This window comes from Neopsephotus bourkii, unplaced genomic scaffold (genome assembly GCF_033783945.1).
Source record: "Neopsephotus bourkii isolate Nb327-2 ecotype Australia unplaced genomic scaffold, CSIRO-AGI_Nbou_v1 NB_1189, whole genome shotgun sequence".
Lineage (NCBI taxonomy): Eukaryota > Metazoa > Chordata > Aves > Psittaciformes > Psittacidae > Neopsephotus > Neopsephotus bourkii.
The window spans coordinates 1,967,293-1,991,468 of NW_026901674.1; the positions used below are offsets into that span (position 1 = coordinate 1,967,293).

General features: G+C 41.3%; 1 protein-coding gene across 2 annotated transcripts; it reads right to left on the reverse strand.

Annotated features, from left to right (window-relative positions):
* Window positions 1-1,529: 1,529 nt before the first annotated feature.
* ACADSB (acyl-CoA dehydrogenase short/branched chain) lies at window positions 1,530-22,661 on the reverse strand. 2 transcript variants are annotated; one of them, XM_061364141.1, is made up of 11 exons: window positions 22,604-22,661; window positions 18,105-18,264; window positions 17,067-17,167; window positions 15,753-15,959; window positions 15,147-15,317; window positions 13,378-13,503; window positions 12,672-12,764; window positions 9,424-9,513; window positions 7,796-7,933; window positions 6,897-6,996; window positions 1,530-6,033 (listed from the first exon to the last, which is right to left on the reverse strand). In XM_061364141.1, the coding sequence occupies exons 1-11, from the start codon at window positions 22,643-22,645 to the stop codon at window positions 5,963-5,965; spliced, it is 1,299 nt and encodes a 432-aa protein (XP_061220125.1). In that variant the 5' UTR covers window positions 22,646-22,661; the 3' UTR covers window positions 1,530-5,962. The 2 variants fall into 2 exon arrangements, with proteins under 2 accessions (XP_061220125.1, XP_061220126.1); XM_061364142.1 differs by lacking the exons at window positions 17,067-17,167; window positions 22,604-22,661 and having other exon boundaries at window positions 18,105-18,238.
* Window positions 22,662-24,176: the final 1,515 nt, after the last annotated feature.

The following is a 24,176-nucleotide window of genomic DNA, read 5'->3' on the forward strand; positions in this document are numbered from 1 at the left end:
TCAGCATCATTTCAAAGGTGGCTTTTTCACTTCAGCTGGTCCTTTAGTCAATGCTGGATGCACAATACATCACCAAAGTTCTATTAGCTAATACTTTTTAGCATAAGTAACATTTGAAGCCTCTGGGACTCCATTTACCCTTCACAATCTCTAGTTTTTGTATCCATACAGGGAAACAAAAAATATCCAGAGAAACTAATGTCTAAAATGTAATTATCACGTCTTTGGGTACCACCTAAACAAAGGCAGAAAACCTCAGTGACCCAGTATCGAATTAAAGCTGGAGGACTGCTCTGGTTATATTGAACAATTAGCATTTAATCTGCATCTTTAGGATGCAAATTAGTGAACAGAAAAAATCTTGCAGCATGTCCCAGAAAATGAATCAGGCCAAAAATATTCAAGACACTTGGAGCAAAGAATGCGATGGGAAGGATGATAGAAAGTCACACTGTTCCTCTGATGGGTGGGTCATAGTTCAGAAGTCTTGGCTGAATGTCCATAAGAGAAGGCAGGGAACACCCTCAAGCAGAACACCAGCTCTGGAAGTCTGTATCAGAGCTTCTCATGTCCTATGGAGACCCAACCAGAGTCTTTCTGCAGGCTCCAAAATGGGAACTTTCCAAAACGGAATCATCAAATTTAAGGGATAGAGAGGCAGCGGATGCAAATTCAACATGAACCCATTGTACTGCAGCTCCACGCTTTCCTTTGTTCTCTCTACACTGGGAAAGTCATCTCACTGCTGGAAAACATCAAGACATTTCTTGATCTGCCCACTTGCATTTGCCTCTAAACAAACACCATGTTCCATTTCAGCTCTTCCCACCAAGGAGCGCCTTCCCACTGTGACCCTCCAGCCACCGCTACGGATGAACCAAAGCTCATTGTCAGTCCTGCTCATGTCTGTAAATTGCCTTCTCTCCCCTGTTCAACACACCCAAAGCACTCAAGCCCTGCTTTATCCGGCCATTTACAATAGAGGTTTTTAAAACTCACAAACTCTGACAATGGGGGGTGGTAACACTCCAAACTGATGGTTAGACCTGATGGTTTCAGTCCATACATGCTTACTTCCTGGCTAGGAAACCCCCAAATACACAAACCAGCAATGTGGAAGTTGGGGATTTACTGCTGTATTTTAGGTTTGCCTGCTGCTATTTGATTATTTCTTTCTTTTATGGAAGAGCTTTTCTTTCTTCAGAGATCCCTGCAAAATGATGAACATAATCTGCATGTTCAGAAGTCCTCATTGTATGGTTTAAATAAATCCAGTTCTGAAAGTGATGGTTACTTGGCTACTGAGACACTGTTTTCTGTCAGGTCGGGAGTGCTCTGTCTTTAGGATCTTTAGTGAAGTCACCTTGAGGTTGTTTTCTATGTGCAGTTCTCCAGTATTAGTAGCTCTACAGCTACTAAGACACAGAAAGGAAGAAGAGTTTCAGAATGATATAAATTCAAATGATCTTGACAGAATATATATAAAAGCTATTACTGCCCATTGAGACCATACATAGTTTTGATTTATATTTTAAAATATTTATCAGAAAAGTTACATTGTACATTGCACATTCTTCTGAACATTAATATACCAATACAAATCAATGTGTGAATGCTCGTATCTATGAAACAAGCTATTAGGAAACACACTGGTAAGTTGTAATTACCTAATCACAGAATCATAGAATGGTTAGGGTTGGAAAGGAGCCTCAGGATCATCTAAGTTCCAAATGCATTTGTTATTGCACATGAACAGAGTATTTTTAGAGGATAATAAAGGCCAATATTTCGAAGTGGCTTAATAATGTCTGTAGTATCAGATAATGAGAAATTCCCTCAATGCCACTAAACTGGACTTTGTTAATTACAGCAACTGATCTTACAACTGGCGTATTTAACTGAAATAATAGTTGTCAATCCTATTTGTTAGCCTGGAACTCTGGATTCACTATGCACTGATGTTCGACTGTCTGTGGTGTGGACTTGGAAAGAACTCTTTGTTTCCTCTCACCTGTGTGTATGCAATCAACCATACTACGTTAATCTTACAGTCATATCAGTAAAGCTTCCAGCCATGCCCCCTCACCAGGACCTGGAGCAAGGAGTTACACTTCACAGAAGACAGCTCCTTGTAAAACACTCTGCAACTGACTGTATTTCAATATAGCATAAAATGATGAATTGTGTGGGAATTCTTTGGGAATTGTATAATGCATATTCATCTGCCCATCAGCTCTCGCTTGATTTGTGCCTCCATCACACACAATGCACAATGACAACAGGTAAATATTTAAGAAGTGTTTGTGGTAGCTGTTAACCACTTGCAGGTAATTCCCTTAGGAGAAGATCTGTGACACTGGCACACTGAATACATTTCTTCAGCTATGGTGTATCCAGTAAGCAAGCTCTGAAAGTCAGAGAGCTGCTTTTGAAGCAGAATGTGTCTCAAATCCAGCTTAGCTTGAAGGAAGAACTTGAAATGTGCCTCTCACCAAAAGATTTCCAAATGGAACTGCAATAACATGTTAATTAGAAAATTCTTTACATACCAAAAGGCTCCCAATGAACAATTACTTTATATTTCACATAAACCTCTTCTAACACAATCTTTACATGGGGAAAAGCAAATGTGGAAGAAAGAATAACAGCAAAGAAAACATCATATGAAATATTGTATTTGAGCACTTCCCAAGTAGTGTTTAAATGTTTCTATGGAAATCTACCTCAGAGCTTTATCCCAGAGCAGAATAAAACTAAGGAAAACTGACGGATGATAACATCATTCTCTCCTAGCACAAAAATTGCAAAATCTGGGAAAAAATGTAAATGGCAGATTGTTAGAGAACCATCACCTGATATACAAGATTAGCACTGGATCAAGTCATGTATAAAATTCAGGCACTTTTAAATACATTCTCAATAGAGGTCTTTTCTTCTAAATCAGGGAAGCCCAGATGCAACATTTGATACTGAAGATGCTGCTCCAGGGCAACAGACTGGATTGATTGGGCTGACAAAGGGCACATAAAGGGAAAGCTCCCCAGAATCATAGAACAGTTTGTGTTAAAAGGGACCTGCAAAGCTCATCCAGTGCAACCCCCTGCAATGTGCAGGGACATCTTCCATTAGGTCAGGTTGCCCAGAACCACATCCAGCCTGGCCTTGAAAAGTCTCCAGGGATGGAGCATCTACCACCTCTCCGGGCAACCTGTTCTAGTTGTATGAATACGTATGGAATATAAAGCAGCCTTGAGTCCTTTCATTAGCACACAAGGCCTCAGAGTGTCACAAGGCCACTGGTGCAGCCAGCTACCACCACCAGACCTGTGCCCACAGTGCCTAATGCAGACAATCCATAAACGCCTATCCCAAACAGAACAGAGGGTGGGGAATGCAGGCAGCTCTTAACAGCTCCTGTGCAACAGCACAGCACATCTTACTACTTCATCAACATCTGCATTTAGTGCAGCAATGGAATCAGACTTAAGGGGATGAAGCAAATGACCTCTTCCCAGAATAGCTCTCCACGACGGTACATGCCCTTTTAAAACAAGGATGAAAGAAAGTCAGTGGCTCTAATTCATTTGTGCACATGCTCCTCCACAGAATTTTCTGGACAAAAATCAAATACAACACAGACACTTCTTTCAACAGCTAGTGTGTACAGAATACAGTATATAGAACTGAGAGACATGGAATATTTACAGCTGTGACATTAGGTAAAGGCTTGACCTTGTATTTCTGAGAACTGTCGAGTAGCTGATGAGGCTGTTCAGGTTGTTTCATGGACTGAAGCAGACCTTTTACATAAACCTGGGTATCCAGCCCATCACAGTCCTTCAAAGAGCTCTGCACTTTCCTCCATAAAGGGTTTGCTTTTAGCACTACGGAAAGTAGTTAAATATTGCCACTCACTTCCTAGCCTCATGCAAAACTGCAGGAGCCAAGCTAAAATAGCACCCCAAACTAGGACACCTATTAACAAGTATGAATCAAAACCTGATCTCTGCTGACACACATCAGCAAAGCAGCCTAAACTGCCGCAGGTAAGGACTGCCTCACATTGGCACAACTCATCACATTAATCAACCTTAACACAAGCATTTTGTAGTGTGGTTATGATCATTTTAGACTTGCAGATAAGACTATATTGAGCAGAATAACTGTAGTTCACTGTTTCAGCATCTGTAGTCTCAATTCTAGTCTAACAGTCTCCCCAGCCATCTCAGCTCAGCTGAAAGCCTGCAAACAACCTGAAATGCATTAATAATGATAATAATGGTAATAGTTGTAATAATAATGCTAGAAGATAACTTCAGAAATCATCTAATCTACCCTCCTACTCTTTTATTGTTGAAAATTTCACAGCTGTTGATCAAACTGATACGGGAGGGGTTTTTTCTATAGGTATAAGGAGAATCACATTAATTCCTTGCCTATCAACAGGCAAAGAGCGCATGTAGGGGGACTGATTCATTAAAGCAGTCACTTAGAATCATAGGATAGTTAGGTTTGGAAAGGACCTTAAGATCATCCAGTTCCAACCCCCCTGCCATGGGCAGGGACACCTTTGAAGCCGACAGAAAGTAAGGAAAGTCTGTAATAGCGCTGTTCCTCTTCGCTTGTTTCTTTGTATAAGGCACTGCCATCTGCTTGTTTTACAAAACCATACTTGTTAAGTGGCATTTACCCCAGTTTTGCTCAAAAATCCTTAGGGACTCTCAGCCTGTAACATTCTAAACTCCACTCCAAGTGAATCATCAGTGACTGAGATTCTCCTAAGTCAGCCAAAGCCACAAAACCAATCCTTCCCTCCCCAAAACACTTGAGGCAAATTGCCAATTACAGCAATTATAACGATTTTTCATATATTAAGCTTTCTATCTCTTGATTCTTAATGAGATCTCCAGCACTGGAGAGGTTTCTACTGTAAATAAAATGTCTGATTATAAAGTAAACAGGGAGGGATAGAAAAGCAAATACTTCCCCAGCCCCCCACCCCCTTTCTCTCAAAAGGAGAACAACTTTGCCAGTGAACCACTAACTTCCATGAGCGAGTTTTCTAGGCTGCAAATTAACAGTCCCTCTGTAACCCCCAGAAGGGCTCTGAGGGTTAAAGTTTGTAAAATACATTGAACATGGAAAGGCCACTGTGAGGTAGTATCATAGCACTCCCATTACCTAGCTTATATCTGTCTTTTTGCAGAACTACTAGAGCTTTTTTTACCCAATTTCACAAAGATTTCAACTCAACCTTTTCTGAAAGGAAAACTATAAATAGCCTCTTAGATTAAAACCCTTAACAGCTGAGAAAGCTGGAAAGAGAGGTAGATATTATCTACCTTTCAGTGCTACAAATTGGGGCTGGAAGGGCTTAATTACCAAGATATACTTAAGAACACACTGAGGGCTGCTATAAAAATTACTCCAATTACAGCAGCTCCACAGACATCACTCCACCTGAGAGAGAGGAAACTATCACTTCTATTTCTCTCTCTTCTCCATGCTAATAAAGGGCATCATGAACAAACAGCAGCTTCACACCCTGCAACAGTTCTGCTGCGTGTGTAGTGTCTTGTCTCCCAGATGGCTTAACAGAATCTTTCATACCAGGCAAGCCAAGGGTTTGGCTTCTTTTGTTTTCACTTTGAAGCCTCAAAGTGAAGATACACTGCAGGCATAACCTAAGGCAACAAGCCAGTGTGTTAGCTTAGAAGTCCCTCAGGCAGAAAGAAATACTTTTTAACCCATGATTTGGATTGGAATGTGGAATTCACAATTTCAGATGAATTACACACTCACTGCTCTGAAATGGGTTCCTGGTTTTCCTTACAATTTCATCTGTGATCAGGTATTCCTATTTATGATGTTATTAATGATTTTTATGATTACAAACAAATGTGTAATTCACAATGAATGTTCAGAGAAACAAATCCACTAGCAGTCCTGAGTTCTTCTGGTTTCAGTACTCCTTTGCTAAGCTTTTTGCAATGGTGCTCAACTGGATGTTTGAGGTTCCTTCATATATTGTACCTGAAATCAGAAGAAAATATATTAGAAGACTATAAAACCACATTGTGTATATCAAAGAGAGACCAAGATATTATTCTAACAGTTCATTTAAAACACCTACAATTACAATGTAAAGATTTACTGAGCAAGTTCTAGAAACAAAATTATATTGTATAACACAATTTTTTAACAATAATTATTTATATTATAATATATAAATCATAGAATTATTTGGGTTGAAAGGGACCTTAAAGCTCATCTAGTTCCACTAGGGACACCTTCCACTAGATTAGGTTGCTCCAAGCCCTGTTCAGCCTGGCCTTGAACACTGCCAGGGATGGGGCAGCCACAGCTTCTCTGGGCAACCTGCTTTTATTATATGCAGCAATTAAAGTACTCTTCTGCTGGTACCACATAATGACAAAGACATTTTCCTGAAAAGCAATTCCTAAACAACCAACAAAATTAAGTATTTACAAATGCTACCAGCAATTAAATCAAAGGGTAATATAGTTAGAAATGTCAAACTGTTAGGTCCCAGGATTATACTGGTAAACAAGGAAGTATTGAAAATAAAACTCCACACAGATTCAGGGCTTAAAGCCAAAGAAGTTGTCATATTTTCTGAACTCTGATTTTCTTAATAGAATAGGATACAATGTGTGTGCCTGTATTTTACTGGTGTCTAATGAAACATTTTAACCTTACATACATACATATTTATTTATACCTAAACTTTTACCTTCTTGTATCTGAGCCTTTGAATCAGTGTCGATTATAGACTCAAGGAAGAAATAACTTACAAAGAACAGCCAGTCATTCATCCTCCAACTTGAGTACTACTACTGATGCAAGAAACACTTGTTTAAGAAACTAGCACTCACCTATCTTGCAGTCACGGTAATACTTTTCTATGGGATAATTTTTTGTGAAGCCAACGCCACCCATCCATTCAATACATTTACTAGTTGTCAGTGTTGCAACCTATGAAAATAGTTTCAGAGTTATAATTTCAGGATTCAACCTCATGCAGGTGGTAGTAAATTTTATCCTTTGTAGCTATTTAGAGTAAAAACAAACCAGCAATTAAAGCAGCCACTTTACAGGGAAGAGCCAAATTAGAATAAAGCCATATTAGAATAAAAAAGACATTTTTCTGCATCAGAGGACATCAAGAATTCACTAGCCACTAATGCAATAGTTCATATGCTGCACTACGAAGAAGACTAGCAGCAGCATGCAAGACAGCAATTACAAAGAGGCAGAAGCAATCCAGTTTCAAGTCATATGAAGACTTGCAGTTGTGATCAGCAGAGTTGAAATGGCCACAAATGAAGTCTCATAATGCCATTTCTCCATCAATGAAAAGAGAATTCTGGCAAAATGCAATCTCTCTAGATGAGTGAAGATATTAATTTATTTTCTCTTTTAATGCTGTGGCTTGCTTGTCAGAATCTAGGGATGTGAGCAGTTTATTCTCAGGTGGTCTACCTTACATTCCATACATGGACTGGGAATCATAGAAGCATAGAACAGTTGGGGTTGGAAAGGACCTTAAGATCATCAAGTTCCAACCCCCTGCCATGGGCAGGGACACCTCACACTAAACCGTATCACCAAAGGCCTCGTCCACCCTGATCTTGAACGACGAATGAGAAGCAAGATAAAAGTACATCCACAGGTTGCACTGCAAAATGTGAATTAGAGGTTATACATTCACCAACAGGTTAAGCTTTTAAACAGCAAGGAAATAAAGCCACAGAAGAAAGAAACTGCAAGTCACCTCAGCAGCGTAGTACTTGGCCATGCTTGCCTCCTTTATGAATGGCCTTCCTGTTTCCGCAAGACGGGCTGCGTTGTAGGTCAGCAACCTGGCTGCCTCCAACTGTGTGGCCACCTGAGCTATCTGGTGTTGCATTCCCTGTAATAAAGACACCACAACTCAGACAGAACCAGGACCTAGTACTCAACTGGGATCTCTAGTGAGAGCCATTCTTTTCACCAAGGAACATACTTATACTCTAAAACAGAAATACAAGATCCAAATGGACTGTGAATTCCAAATTCTTCTGTATCTATTGATACTGAAGTAGGGAAAACCTCTTGGCCACCAAAGTCTTTAGGAACTGCATTCTCATCTTCTCCTTCCTTTTTCTTGTATTCAGAAGTAGTGGGGAATTCCCTGCCTGACTGGCTGGGCAGGAGTGTTACCTATTTGCACCCATGAATATCAGGGAAAGCTTCAGCCAAATCTCAATGTTCTCCCCAGCATTGCAGAGACGTGGGTAGGTCAAAGCCGTATTTTCACTTTGCAGCTCTCTATGAGCACATTCATACATTAATAAGTCTAGATCCCTGATGATGTGAAAACAAGTACCTCTCAAATAAAGTCGAGAACCAGCAGGCTGATAACCACTTCTTCCCATGTTGCATAGCCACGGGACAAGAGTTAGGAGCAGCATAAAGGAGACATGACCAATGAATGGATTTGAAGGAAAAGAAAAAGGTGATGAAGCTCACATCTAAATAGTAGGTATTACAGAAAAATGGGTTTATTTAAGGAGCCCCAGACATTATTATGATTGAAAACGAACATTTACTAGTCTAACTTTTACCCAAAACACAATGAAATCTTTCATCTTATTAGAACATTAACACTGCACCCTAAAATCTGCAAAAATATATATGCAGGTCAAAATAACAAAATGATTTGGCATTTAGAAATTCCATTTTTCATTCAAAAGATGCAGTTCTGATCATTTCCTAGATCTCTGTGGGTGCTTCCTAAAATCTGTATGAATTGTGAGTAGTACTAATGTTCCTTCAGCCAAGATGTAGGTTTCTTTTAACAAGAAAATTACTATAGTAATTACAATTATATATCTTCCTTATTAAACTATACATCATTTTTGCAATGAACAGTTCTTTTCGTTTTAAGACTCAGGTATTATCATGAAAATGCCTTTGTATAACACAGGAAATCTAATAATTCAATCAGTTTCCTCATCTTTTTATTATTTCTAGTGTCCAGAAAAAGGCCTTCCCCTAGACCTCCTGAAAGGGTAAAAAAACTAGGAACACATTCAACATACTGTGATATTAAAATCAGAAGAGAAAGTTGCTCCATGTGTATTGTTTTCCAAGGCTGTCAATATGCTATCAAGCACAAGGACTTATGTCAACAATGCTTTGAAGTTTTAAAGTATTTACATGGCACTTACAAAGGCACATAGCACTGAATTGAGGTACTTTATGTGGCTCATCTGAAATTCTTCTCAGATATTAAGGGGAGACATGACACAAGGTGGAGCACAACTTACACAAAACACATTACTCATTTTACTGACTTCAACTACTGTGTTAACAACTACTCTCTTGGAGGACACTTCCCATGTGTTCATTAACAAGTACCTGGAAGTCGAATACGCTTTTCCCAAACTGGACTCTCTCCTTTGTATAGGGAATTGTGTGGTCAAAACAGCCCTGTGCCAGTCCTAACATCTGTAAGAAATAAAGCATATGTTAGGAAAGGTTGGTTAACTGATTTTACCTAATTCAGATGATAATATTTTATGTTCTTCTGGTCAGGCAGTTTACCTCTGTAAAATGCTTAGTACTCAGGAGAAAAGTATTCTTCATAGCTAGGGATTGCTACCACTTCCACAAAGCTAAAACATAATGAAGGTTCTGTATAGAATATCAAGAGCCAGAATTTTACAGCTGTTAGACCTACTGAGGTGAGTTATGACAAAAAATAAAGTCTGAGGAGTTAAGCCTACTCCACACTACTCCACTCCTGAAAGAAACTTTCTTACTATCGGCAAAGATTTGTGAAAACGTTATCTCTACTTTTTGAACAAAAGTGTGGTTGCACAAATATTAAGTGTTTCTTGGAAAATTCTTAATTACACAGGAAAATGACTGTAACTGAAGTTCTACAGATCTACATTACAATACTAAAGGAAAAAGAATGTGAATGATTATTCAAAGCTATCTGCATCATCAAAATAATTTCTCGTTATATAGAAGCCACCAGACTGTCAGAATTAGCTATTTATTTCAGAAGTTAGAATATCAAGGTAGCGAAAGGAGAGAGAACATTTCTTCCAGCATTTTCTAGGAAAAAAGCAACCTCACAGAACAGTTTTAGAAGAGCCATTGTCTGTTCACACCTTGTTCACTCAGCAGTGGAGACAACAAAAGACAAGTGGTACCTTGGAGAATAACATCTGGGAAAACTACACACCAACATTCATAAGGAAGTAACTCTCATCATAGAATCATAGAATGGTTTGGGTTGGAAAGGTCCTTAAAGCTCATCCAGTTTCAACCCCCTGCCATGGGCAGGGATGCCTCACACTAGACCATGTTGCCCAAGGCTCTGTCCACCCTGGCCTTGAACACTGCCAGGTTTGGAGCATTTACAACTTTTCTGGGCAACCCATTCCAGTGCCTCACCACCCTCACAGGGAAGAACTTCCTTATATCCAACCTGAACTTCCCCTATTTCAGTTTGAACCCATCATCCCTATCACTCCAGTCCCATATGAAGAGTCCCTCTCCATCATCCTTGTAGGCCCCCTTCAGACACTGGAAGCTGCTCTGAGGTCTCCACGCAGCTTTCTCTTCTCCAGGCTGAACAGCCCCAACTTTCTCAGCCTGTCTTCATAACCTGAACTTCCCCTGTTTCAGTTTGAACCCATCACCATCACTGGAGTCTCCTAGTGTCTGATTTGTTAGCCTGAAGAAACATTATGAAAGTAAACTAGTCTTATGTTTTTTTTAACTATCAGATTTTGAGAAGTGTTCTCCATTCCAAAAAAGATAGTAAAGAAAGGATCCTGCCTTTCATACATATTGGGATATATAGGTATTAGTAAATAAGATCAGTTGGGTTTATTATGTAACTACCACCTGTCTGAATGCATTCTGTCTACCTAGTTTTATTCCTAGAAAAAACAAAGATAGGAAATTATATTAGGGGAAGCATTAAACAAAGGGGAAAAAGAAAAAAAAAAGAGGAAATTAAGGACATGAAGAACTATCAAAAAGTGAGTGATATAGTAAAATTGGAATCTCATAAAACTTTTCTACTTCAAGACAGGGTACTACAATGTGGCAGTCAGCTGCCACACTAAGGAGCTTAGTCAAACTACTTTCAGTGATGTACAGTACTGTATGGGTATTTTTGGACAGACCCACATATTAAGCTGAAAGCCAAGGCCCCAAGAAGATAAAACCATGACCTTGCCTGGGTTCAGACATCTACACCTTCATCATTTAAGGTTCTAGAAAAAAACCCCACTATATATAGGAAAATGGGGATCTGGGAAAATAACATAAAGCAATGTTACTGTATCACCAGATTTGCTGCCTTTTGCTATAAACTCATATAGATGAACCAAGTAAATCTACCTCAGTAGCTGTAACAATATATGGAGCTACCTTGCATTCACCTTTTCACAGCCACAATTACATTTTATAAGATGTTAATTACCTTCTAAAACTATTTCTACTGCAAAACTATATTCAATTCTACAGGGCTTTAGAACTGCTGTTCTTGTCCATTCAAGTGCACTTCTCTTAATTTGAGAGGTGCCAAGAAAGTAGTAACTTAAGATACAACAACTACCTGACCTTAACTTTTAGTTAGGTTGTAAATATAACTTGGAGTAATTAAGCATAAAATAAGGCCATATATTTTACTGCGAGAGCCTTTATACTATTTATACCCCCGGTTTTTAAATGTCGTATCAAACTAAGTTTAATCACAGATAAGCTTTATAAATGATGGAAAAGCCAACCCATTTAGCAGCATAGTATATTGCCATGTGGAAAGTCTAAATTTCATGAGGTTCACTCCTGGCCTGTCTGTAAACCAGCGCAAAAGATAAGGGAGACTGGTAGCACAGACATATTATATCCTATACAACACAACTACATCCACAACACAGTAGAAACAGAGAAAGCATTACTTTCAGAAGCAAGATAAAAACATAAATACTTGTCCTATGTCATTTTATTATAGGGCTGAACCTGATTTCCATGGAAATCAGCAGTAATCTCAGATCCAAACTGAGTTTACAACAAAATACATTTTAAAGTAACTCCAAGGTCAGTAAATATTTCCCCCTAAGATGCCATAATGTGCAAGTCTCAAACACAATGAATTAGGATAGCTGTGCTATGAAGAAAAGTATTTATTTTAAAAATAAGTAGACTTTTAAAAAGAAGTTGTTGGGAAAACATCATATAGAATAAAGTCATATTTGGCAATCCTATATAAGCCCAGCTGGAAGCATTAATATTACACATTTCAGTGTGTAATACTTTCTAATGGGAGTTTTCTTTCTAAAATAGATTTGCATAATGAAAGATGTTGCTCTACCTCAGAAGCAATACGTTAACCCTCAAAGACAAACTAATTGCTATTTAATGTTTTCCAAATCTATTGCTTATGTCACCAAAGGAGAATTTCACCATTTACAGTTGTTTCAGTATTTGACTGCAACTTAGCTACAGGCACAGTGACATCTAGTGGCAACTGAGGTTTTAATATAGTATTTTCTAAATAGTTTCTTCTTGTTAGATTTAAGTATTTTGTAAATTTGAATCCAGTTCTGTACTGGCTGTACTCAGTATTAAACAGAATTACCCACCTGTGCAGCAATACCTATTCTGCCAGTATTTAGCATTCCAATTGCATACTTATAGCCTTGTCCAACCTGTCCCAGGATATTGGTCTCAGGAACCTAAAAAATAAAACACCACCGTTATTCCTGTTCTATCCTGCTTTGCAGCTTCTAGTAGAAGGGTTCAGAGGTGAACCAGTCTACAGGGTTTATTTAATGGTCCTCACCAGTGAAACATAAAACATAAACTAACTATAAAGCCCTAATTATTCTATGATTCTAAATCAGTCATTTGGTTCTAGAATATTTGGTTAGAACATTTCCTCATACATGTGGTTATCATCGAATCACAGACTGGTTTGGGTTGGAAAGGACCTTAAGCTCATCCAGTTCCAACCCTCCTGCCATGGGCAGGGACACCTCACCACAGACCATATTGCCCGAGGCTCTGTCCAACCTGGCTTTAAAGTTTAACACTGCCAGGGATGGGGCATTTACCAACTCTTTGAGCAATTATAAACTGGTGTTTGAGAAAAACTGTATTAAAACTTAAGTAAACCAACCTCCCTCAAGACTTCTGTGAAAGAACAGGGAGGAAGAAGTTAAAATATGCCAATTAATCCGTATGTCTGAGGAAAAAAAGATAATGAGGGGATTTAGTTAACATTCTTATATGTGGTCGAGTTCCAATTACACACGAATTAGGTTTCAATAGCTAAACAACCTACAATACCTTAACGTTCTCAAATGTTACTGGACAGGTAGAAGATGCTCTGATTCCAAGCTTGTCCTCCTTCTTCCCCACATGTAGCCCCTCTGTGTCACGATCTACTATGAAGCATGTAATTCCCCTGTATCCCTAGGATGAATTAGAAAGTAATCAAGAAGTGGTTTTTTATACTAATTATGCTGGTTTTGGTTGTGTGGTGCTTAGTAGGTTAAACTGTGACACTAATATCACCAAATGGTATCTAAACATCTCATTCCAATACAGAAATTTTACACCTGCTTAATACTATATTACTAAATAAATACTGGTACCATCATCTTTCCATCTATGTCTGCTAACTGTGGTTTACATAGGCCAGGAATACATTTCTATTAAAATATTCCATGTGGAAAACTTGATCAGAACAACCTTGTTAAGTTCTCTTGATGAGACAAGGAACTGGTTTTATGTAAATGAAACAAATAGGACTCTGGTGTCTGTCTATACTAAAAATCACTGGGAAAGCAAGTTATTGCTGTGCAGTGAAGTCAGTCCTCGCCATCAGAACATGTGTCACAAAGAATAGGCTGTAAGAAGACATTGGGTATCTTTAGTGTAAAGTGGTAAATCGAATAATGGCTCTAAACCCATAGAATCCCAGACTGGTTTGTGTTGGAAGGGACCTTAAAGCTCCTCCAGTTCCAACCCCTGCCACAGCAGGGAAACCTTCCACTAGAGCAGCTTGCTCCAAGCCCCTGTGTCCAACCTGACCTTGAGCACTGCCAGGGATGGGGCAGCCACAGCTTCTCTGGGCACCCTGTGCCAGCGCCTCAGCACCCTCACAGGGAAGAGCTTTTGCCTAAGAGCTCAGCTCAGTCTCCCCTCAGGCAGGTTCAAGCCATTCCCCTTGGCCTGTCCCTACAGGCCCTTGTCCCAAGCCCCTCTCCAGCTTTCCTGCAGCCCCTTTAGGCACTGGAGCTGCTCTAAGGTCTCCCCTTCAGGAGCCTTCTCTTCTCCAGGCTGACCCAGCCCAGCTCTCTCAGCCTGGCTCCAGAGCAGAGCTGCTCCAGCCCTCACAGCATCTCCATGGCCTCCTTCAGACTTGCTTCAACAGCTCCACGTCCCTCTTGTGTTAAGTACAATGAAAGAAAGACCCTTCTTCTTACTTAGTCAAAACAGGAAATTTAATATAAAAATAAATATATTTAAGTTAAAGTTTTAAGAAAGAGATACTGGAAGAAGTTAAATAATAACTAAAAGTTTTAAATAACTTAGATTTGTATTTTATTATTACTCTACTGGTACAGTTCAGTAGCTGACTTTTCTGAATCTACAAGCTACATCCAAAGTGGTGACAGAACTTGAAATGTGCATATTCAGCTTTGTTTTTTTTACCTGAACATTCCTTTCTGTAGTATATCCTTGTTAGGTTTCCAATGCGTGTAGCCTAAGCTCTCTTTTGCCTTTTATAACAGCAACTTGTCAGTTAAGTCAGAAGCACTGGAAAGACAGACTATCTGTTGTTCTTCCATTACTCAGAATAATCCCAATGCATGCTGTGCTCTTCATCTAAGCAATTATGTTCCTGACATTTTTATTTTCCCTGGTGGGAGGAATTTATTAAATTGCTCAGCAAGTTTTCAAGTTTTGTTGGAAAACATTTTTAAAGGTTTGCTCTCAGCCAGCAAAAGGTGCAAGGAACATCAAATTTAACATCAAATTATTAATATCAAATCCCTAGTTTCATGTATGATTATCTGTCATTGAAATGTGACTATTCTTTAGCAACTTACTAAGGATGGATCTGTATTTGCCATCACGAAGAAAACTCCTGCATGTTCTGCTAAGCTAATCCACATCTTTGAGCCATTGATGACATAGTAGTCTCCTCTCTTTTCAGCCCGAGTCTTCAAAGAGAAAGCATCACTGCCAGATCCAGCCTCCGAAAGACAGAAACTGCCTATCTGTCAATGAAAAAAGTAGTCTTAGTTTTTACTGAGCATATAGGTACATGTCTGCAATTAAAATAGTTATGAATGATCACAAGTCTCTTAAATTCAAACATTTTAACCTACTGCATCAAAGTAACTAAGTTTCAGATACGGAGATTAAGAATAGAAACACTATGTAATTACACATCTCTCAAAGTCAACTGCTTTAACATCCTTTTCCACAGTAAATTAAATTTTAATGAAACTAGTAACTGCCTTTCCACTTTTACCTCTCAGCTACTGGTGACAGGATGTATCTATAGCACCACAGATCTCAGCTCTACCCAGTGCTTCAAAGCTCACACATAAAGATTATTTTCCAGTGCTGCCGTCACTGAAAGAAAAAGCCCCACTAATATCACTGTCAAGAACCATATTACAGTTCAGTAAAGCGAGACTTTGACTCACCGTATCTTTAGCCACTCTGGGCAAGTAAGTTCTTTTTTGTTCTTCTGTTCCATATGTGGTAAACAACTTATTTGTTAGTGTATTTTGGAGTTCACATAAAAGAGATACAGCTGGATCGACTTTGGCTAATTCTTCTACCACCAATATGGTGGAAAAAAATGAAGCTCCAGTTCCTCCGTATTCTTCCCCAAGCTCAATACTCATCAGCTGAAATAGAAAAGAAGCAAATAAATTAATCTCTTAGTTCCTGTCAGCAACTTGTTAGTCCAACCTGATGCTTAATATATTAAAATAACAGACACGGAATGTGAGTATTTCCAGACCTTTCTCCAAATAACTCTTTTCCTTCAATACCCTTAACAAACCAACAATTTCTCACAGAATCATAGAACCATTTAGGCTGGAAAAGGCCTTTAAGATCATCGAGTTCAACTGTTAACTCAGCATGGCCAAGTCCACCACTAAACCATATCCCTAAGTGCCACATCTACACATCTTTTAAACACCTCCAGCCACAGTGACTCAACCACTTCCCTGGGCAGCCTGTTCCAGTGCTTGTCAACCCTTTCAGGAGAGAAATGTTTCCCAGTATTCAGTCTCAACCTTCCCTTGTGCAACTTGAGGCTGTTTTCTCTTGTTCTATTGCTTATTACTTGGGAAAAGAGACTGACCCCACCTCACTACAACCTCCTTGCAGGTAGCTGCAGAGAACAAGGAGGTCCCCCCTGAGCCTTCTCTTCTCCGGACTGAACCCCCAGGTCCCTCAGCCCTTCCCCATCACACTTGTGCTCCAGACCCTTCACCAGCTCCACTGCCCTTCTATGGACTTGTTTTAGCACTTCCATGTCTCTCTTGCAGTGAGAGGCCTGATGGCAGAAAAAGCTAAAATTGGATCCAGGAAGAACACCAAGGTTTCTGCAACACAAATCCCTGTGGTTGGCCAGTAAAGGCATGGAGGACTCCTGATACTCCAGCAAAACTTATCAGAGTCATGGCAGTTCTAGCACTCTACACAATTATGTTTATCCAACTGTAAAAACAAAACAAAAAGGCATGGGGAAAAACAAGGAACTAAAAGGTAAGGCAAAGAATGGTGTGGGAGAGGGAGACATGGAAAGAATACTACAGTAAAAGATGGAGAGTGGTTAAAAACGGAGAAAAAGTTGCCTTGCTGTTGCTAAATCTAGAATTTTTATTGATGCACCGGTTAATTTGAATTATATCTCTCAAACTTTTAATCTAAAAATCTGACAAGTACACAGGTAGAGATTCCTAAAATCACCACTTTCTGAATAAAAGATTAAGTATGCAGACCCCTTGTTCAAACAATCCCTGTATTACAGAGTCTTCCATTTTTGAATTCTCATCCATTTTCTGTACCAAAGGTGCAACTCGTTCCTGAGCAAACTTTGTCACTGTAATGAAGAGAAGAAAGCAAGCATGTAAGTATTCCAACAGTCTCCTTAAAGATCAGTATCACAGTAATGTGGTACTTTGAACAGGTTATGCATATATCCCCTGACTCTCCCAGACAAGTGTATAAAAGGACAGAAAGTTGCCCAACTGAAACAAGGTGATGTGCCATAAGGTCCAATTATAACTGTTTTCTGAACTCAGCTACAACTCTCTAAATGGAAACATCCTATAAATCCAATAAATTTGAAAGCATCTCAGAAACATTTCTGCAACACTGGTTCACTGAAAAAAAATACAGAAAATAATTCAAATACATCCCTTACTTAGTTAGCCATATCCTATTTCTTTATAAATTAAACCTGCAGTTTAGGAAGATGGTCTCAGGCTTTAATGTGTGTTATTATCTGTGCACAAAATCCTGTGAGACTATTTCTGTGTAACTGGAGACTTTTACAAGCTCCCTCTTGGATGTGCAGGTTCTTATCCTTTCACCTTTCCCCTGAGGATCCCTTCTGAAACACTATCATCTTCATGCAGGACTGGCTGCATCATAGACACATCACATCCGTCACCATTCCGGATATACTGGAAATGTCTGAAAACCAACTGGAGCAGTTACCTATAGCTGAACTAAAAACTTCAGAAGCAGCACAAGTCAGAGCCAGGCAACTTCACTTCTGTGACAACAACAGGTTTAAGCACTTAATATTTATTTATTTATGTAACCTCACTGTGGTGCATGGAACTGTGCTATGGTAACATGGAAAAAGAACATTACATTTCTCTCTTGTGAACTAAATCACTTTCAAAATTAAGCACAGACACCCCCCCCCAATCAATCTCAATATTTAACTAGAACTAAACAATGAATTTTTAAAGCTAAAATTCCCCTTCTAGTTAAGATCTCTAAATTTTAACTGCACAGACAATAGGTACCCATATTTTTCAGCATTGTCTCCTCTTCCGTGAATGTCTGAAGAGGAGCACAGACAACTCCATCACTGGCTAGATTTGGCATGGGTTCAGATCTGGAGGATCGAAAGGCACATGGAGAAGCCCTCCAAGGAGCCAAGTACACTGGCATATTTCTTTTCAGCTGTTGACAAGAAACACAGAACATGCAAACAGTTAATAGAACTTGCATTTGTGTACAGACAGCAATACACCATTTTATTCAGTTTTTTGATTCAGTAAATGATTAGGAACTATCATTTACATTCAATGTCTAGTTTGAAAGTTTTTGAGATGATACAAACCTTCCCTCTCCCAGGGTCCTAAGAAAAAATATCCTTTAATTACTCTCCTTTTAACCTCAAACAGTTTTCTGTGTGGAAGTTTGCTAACATAATCCTATTCTACAAAGGATTTACAAACATTAATTTTAGTCAATATACTGTATATATACAAGCACACTGATAATAGTATTTATAGATGATTTTCCAAGTCTGATGCAACAGTCATAGTACTAAGTGTATGTTTTGATAGATTTAGTATCTTCATTAATAAATAGGGTAAATGTGAAATAGACTTAAAAATGGTTTTTACAGAATGCTAGTCAACTTTAATGATTAACTGAGCTTTTGATCTCAAAGGGGGCATGACAGAAACATGGCTTTACTCTCATAGGTCCCCAAACCAAATTTATGCTGTGGCTAGCACCTACAGATCAGATCTTTGCCACAGACTTCTGTCACTTCTGCTATGTCAGTCTAAAGCGTGGAGATATTAATGTCTTACCAAGACAACTGCTGACAGAAACTCCCAGTAGAGACATAGCTGTGCCATAAAAATAATGTATACGTGAACATATGCCTGCTAACACACAGTTTTGCCAGCACACATTCTTAACCCCACAGTGAGCAGGCCGACAGACTGTGCTGTAACCAGACTGCTATTCAGCTCTCTGATCGCAAGACAGTATGGCAATACACATTGATAGTAGCATTCCTCAAAAACCAGCAGAAACTCTGGGGTCAGGAAGTAAAAATTCCTTTGATCCTTCTAATAATTCACTCTCTTTTATGTTGGCTTTCAACGCTTGTCATCTCCCTGGCTGAAGAACTGATGCAAAGCAGATCTACAGACTCCTGTCTTAGACACAAGATGTGTAAGTCTATTATAGTAAGGAAACTCCGACTAGTCATGCTTGACAACTAAAACCCGCAAGAAGTGGCAATACAGAAGTGGCAATACAGAAAACAAATATTGCTGTGAGCATTCAATGTTTGTTCACATTCAATACCCCATGTCACATATACTGACTAGTGGGGCTGATTCATGAATACAAAGTTTGGATGATCAGCTAGAGCTGCAACACTTTCATATTAAGATCCTGTTACTGGAGTCATGTCAGGTCTTCACAGAAAACTAACAAATTGATTTGATAGAAATGAAATTCAAAGCAACTGTGTTCCGGAAGTTGTCAGTCAGGAGTGGATTATTTAGAATCCTAGTATTGTTTGTGTTGGAAGGGACCTTACAGCTCCTCCAGCTCCAACCCCTGCCACGGGCAGGGACACCTTCCACTAGAGCAGCTTGCTCCAAACCCCTGTGTCCAACCTGGCCTTGAACACTGCCAGGGATGGGGCAGCCACAGCTTCTCTGGGCACCCTGTGCCAGCGCCTCAGCACCCTCACAGGGAAGAGCTTCTGCCTAAGAGCTCATCTCAGTCTCCCCTCGGGCAGGTTCAAGCCATTCCCCTTGGCCTGTCCCTACAGGCCCTTGTCCCAAGCCCCTCTCCAGGTTTCCTGCAGCCCCTTTAGGCACTGGAGCTGCTCTAAGGTCTCCCCTTCAGGAGCCTTCTCTTCTCCAGGCTGACCCAGCCCAGCTCTCTCAGCCTGGCTCCAGAGCAGAGCTGCTCCAGCCCTTGCAGCATCTCCGTGGCCTCCTCTGGGCTCACTCCAACAGCTCCACGTCCATGCATTTGACCATGGGAGGCCTTAAGCATAAATGAAGCAAATAACAAGGATGTTGGCTGTCAATACTCTCAATACAGAGTAAGGCTAGGATTGTTCTGATCCTTTTGTTCAAAGCTGATAAGCCTCCACAGAAATATGACAGGATGACTCAGGGATGAGCTGACTTAGAGGATGGAGTAAAAAAGTAAACACCAGGGTAACAGGGACAAGAGAGGGACATCAACCACCTGAATGACCCTAAGGAAACCCAGCTATGGAATTGGGCATGTGCTCACTAAATTATGCCCATCATTATCATAGTAACAGCTCTCGATGCTGCTTTGCACCCAGAAGAACGTGAACATAAAAGTGCAGGGCTCAGGTCAGAGCTCCCACCAGCAACAATACCCTGAGTGAAGAGGACCAATGAGATGTTGCTGGATCCATGGGTGGTGATGCTTCTCCCTCTCCCTTTCTCTTTCTTTCTTCTCCTCTTCTCTCCTTTTCATTTAATATTGACTAGATCAAAGTAAAAACACATGGCATGGGACTCTCTGATCCAGTTAAAATAATCATTGGTGAGTTATATCTAACCACATGCCTTATATTTTGTATTAATACATCATAAAACTGATTGGCTGGTCTTGTTTCACCTTCATTCAGTGCAAGTGTATCAAAAACTTGTTGTTGGTCCCAAGGGGAGGGAGGCTGTCCTAAACTACTCCTTTTGGGTAGTGACACAGGGTCACTCAACACCCAGGAGTGCAAACATCCACCTGTTTAAGTCTGTGTTCTTAGAGGTCTACAAATCTCACATACATCCTGCTTCTTCCACTCCTTTATTTCCAAACACAAAGAAAAGAGCATTTGTTCTTCATGACGGCATAACCAAAGACACCTCACTGAGAATATTTCACCAGCACGGACCAAGAGCTGCAGGAAAAAATGCAGGATGCCTTCTTGAGAATACAAACCTATTTGGAAAGCTGTGAGGAGGTGTGCCCCGCAAGCAACAAGCCAGTACTGTTGAAGCAACAACTGGTAGTAAACTGGGATTACCTCTACTTCTGTTTGATGGCACCTGACACTCAGATGTGGGATTATCGTGGGTGAGCACATCACTAGATCAATGCAGAGGACTCTGCTCCAGGCAAAGTGGGAAGTACAAACCTTGCAGACCACAAAAACGACACTCATTTTTCTCATATCCTTTATGAAAATGGGAAGCTGGACAAACTTGATTAAAAGCAATTCAGCAAGGTCAACCACGAGTGCATGGGGCTGTATCAATAAAGGTGATCTGCCAAACGCCTGGCTAGCAAATAGAAGCTTTAAAACACAATAAGCAGCTTAGGTTTGTTACAAGTTGCAGGCATTAGAGCAGCCCTACTCTTGGCAATGATGCCAAAGGTTTTGAAACAGTTTGAACTGTTCCTTCATCTGCTTTCCTTCCCTTCCCCTTAGTAGAAATATCCCAGAGCTTTCACCTGAAGGCTCTTCCACTGTGACCAACCCACTTGAGAGTGGCAGAGAAAGGTGGTGTCCTGCCACAGTGGGAGACACAAGGGCAGCCCTTGGTGCACACATGGTTTGATAAACACTTGTTTGATACCCAACTGAGACAGTGCTACAGGACAAAAGGAATAATACTAACAAGGGTACCTTGATCCATCTTACAAGCAGTAGGATGGCCCTAAGGGATGGAACCTACACTGGCAACACTCCCACACAGAGCAGCAACCCATGCGTGGGCCAGAGTAACAGCATAGCACAGAAATTGTGCTTTAGTTCAACATTTAGATTTAAATTTTAATTTAGATTTTATTATTCTTTACACTTTTATTCTTACAGTTCATAGAATATTCACAGACTGGTTTGGGTTGGAAGGGACCTTAAAGCTCATCCAGTTCCAACCCCTGCCACGGGCAGGGGCACCTTCCACTAGAGCAGCTTGCTCCAAGCCCCTGTGTCCAACCTGGCCTTCTTTCCTTGATGACTTTCACTCTGGCTTCCTGACAGCCTTTATTCCTCAGCAGAGAAGCTGCACCTCAGCAAGCTTGCTTACCCTCATGTATGGGTCAGTTTTCTGTATTTCAGTCATCAAAACACCACGACACGCGCTCTTATGGCCTGAAATACAGCTGTCCAGCACGTTCCTTCCCTCTGCACAGTGAAACCACAGACCCAGCGTTCTTGCTTGCTCCCTTTGCCTTAGATTACCCCTGCAGTACCACAACCCTGTTTAGATCAGGGGACACCAAAGCACCTCTGCTGTCACCTCACAGACACCCCAGCCGCAGGCTGCTCCCCCCCCCCCCCCATTTCACAAGGCCTTTTCTTAACGCAAAGTTACCCCACACAGCCTGTCCGGCGCAAGACACAGGGAGAACAGCGCTTTACAAACGCACCCTCACCCCTACACAGCTCCCGGAGCCACTCGCACCCTTAGCGGCTTGCAGCGTAACGCAGTTCCCCCTCCCCGGTCCCACCACCCCACCCCACCTCAGCCCAGAACCTGTCCCCAAACACCCGCTTCACCTTCGCACATCCCCTCAGCCAACCTCCCACCGCCGCCGCCATGTTGCTGCCGCTCCCCGCCCCCAGCCCCCAGCCACACCACTACCACCGCCCCCCCCCGCCTCCTTCCCCCTCCCCACGTGCGCGCGCAGCCCGGCGGGCCACGCCCCCCGGCGCGGTCTCGCGAGGTTGCGGTGGGCCGGGCCCGGCTGCTGAAGGCACAACAAGCATGGCGGCGGCGGGTTGTGGTGGTGGGTAGCGTTCGTCTCTTCTCCTCATGCTCGGGGTTCCTTCATTGCCGTCTAGCTTTGAGGTCGGGTGGAGGGGACGCGGCTGCTCTGAGCTTGCTATGTGGAGCGGGCGGGCAAGCAGACAGGCAGAGCTGTGCTCCTCCACCGGGAGCGGGGGCCGCGTCCACCCGTGTAGCCCCTCAGCGTCTCCCTTGTGTGGGAGCCGGGTGACACCCAGGTTTAAGTGGAGGACTCCCGTGGCCGTGCCGCTTCCTGCCCGAACGTGGAGGCGACTGTGGGTCGGAGGAGGGTGGAGGACGCGCAGAGTTGCTGTTGCACCGTGAGGTGTGGATCGGGGGCGGCGGGGCGGGCGGCGGTTTGGGGCGGCTGCTGTGGCAGGTCGCGGGGCTCGGCCGGGCAGCCGGCAGCGCTGCGGTGGGAGTGGAAATCGATGATCTTAAAGTACTTTCCAACCCAGACCGTTCTGTGATTCTCCTTCCCACGAGTAAAAGTCCTTCGGAAGGAGCAGAGAGGGCTTGGAGAGAGGCTGGGATCCTTCCTCCTTCGTTATTTGAGCTCTAAATCGTTTCCTCTGGAAAAGATGAGGCTGAGGCAGAGAATTCCCCCTTAATTCCTTTCAAGAAAACAGGATACATGTTCTCATAGTCACTTGATTCTCTTATAGTTATAGCGGTATAGGAGCAGTGAGGGCTTGGAGAGAACCTGGAATCGTACCTCCTTTAGTTTTAAATCATTTGCTCTGGAAAATATGAGGCTGAAGCAGAGAATTCCCCTCCCCTTAATTCCATAAAAGAAACCAGGATGCATGTGCTCATAGTCATATTATTTTAGTCTCTTGTAATTACACAGTATGAGTTCTTGCTGTGTGTGTTAAACCACTGTTTTTATGCGCCTGAGTTATTGTCTTTAGCAGAATTCTTCAGGCAAAATACTTAACAGCACCTTTCATCCTTCTGGTGCTTCAGAGACAATAACCTTAGTACAGATCCCTGTAACTAGTGTTAGACTAGGTACCTGAGTAGAGGGTGAGTAACTGGTGTTCCACCCGTCAGTGTGTAAAGCTGGAGAAGGTGCAGTTGTCTGTGAAGATGATGTTCTGTGTTAGTAGAACCTGAGGAATGTGTGGTATGATCAGCCCCATTGGAGTGCCTGAAACACGAGCTGGTGTGCTCAGGTTGCTGGTAGTGAGAATTGCATTTATTTAGTTGCAGGAGTTGGCAGAGTGAGTGTCTGATCTGTATCATTCATTCCTGAAAAGGAGAACTGCTGGGGATACCCATAAGAAATACCACTTAAAATCACAAATGGTTCTTTTGTGCATGGAAATGTAGAGGCTTGGAAAT

Bases quoted from the DNA above. Each gene is read 5' to 3' on its own strand.
- ACADSB (XM_061364141.1), bottom strand. From the start codon at position 22,645: ATGGCGGCGGCGGTGGGAGGTTGGCTGAGGGGATGTGCGAAG. The intron at 13,504-15,146 runs GTAAGTTGCTAA...AATTCATCCTAG, and splicing joins CAAATACAGATCCATCCTTA to GGATACAGGGGAATTACATG. The intron at 12,765-13,377 runs GTATTGTAGGTT...TTTATTTTTTAG, and splicing joins TAACATTTGAGAACGTTAAG to GTTCCTGAGACCAATATCCT.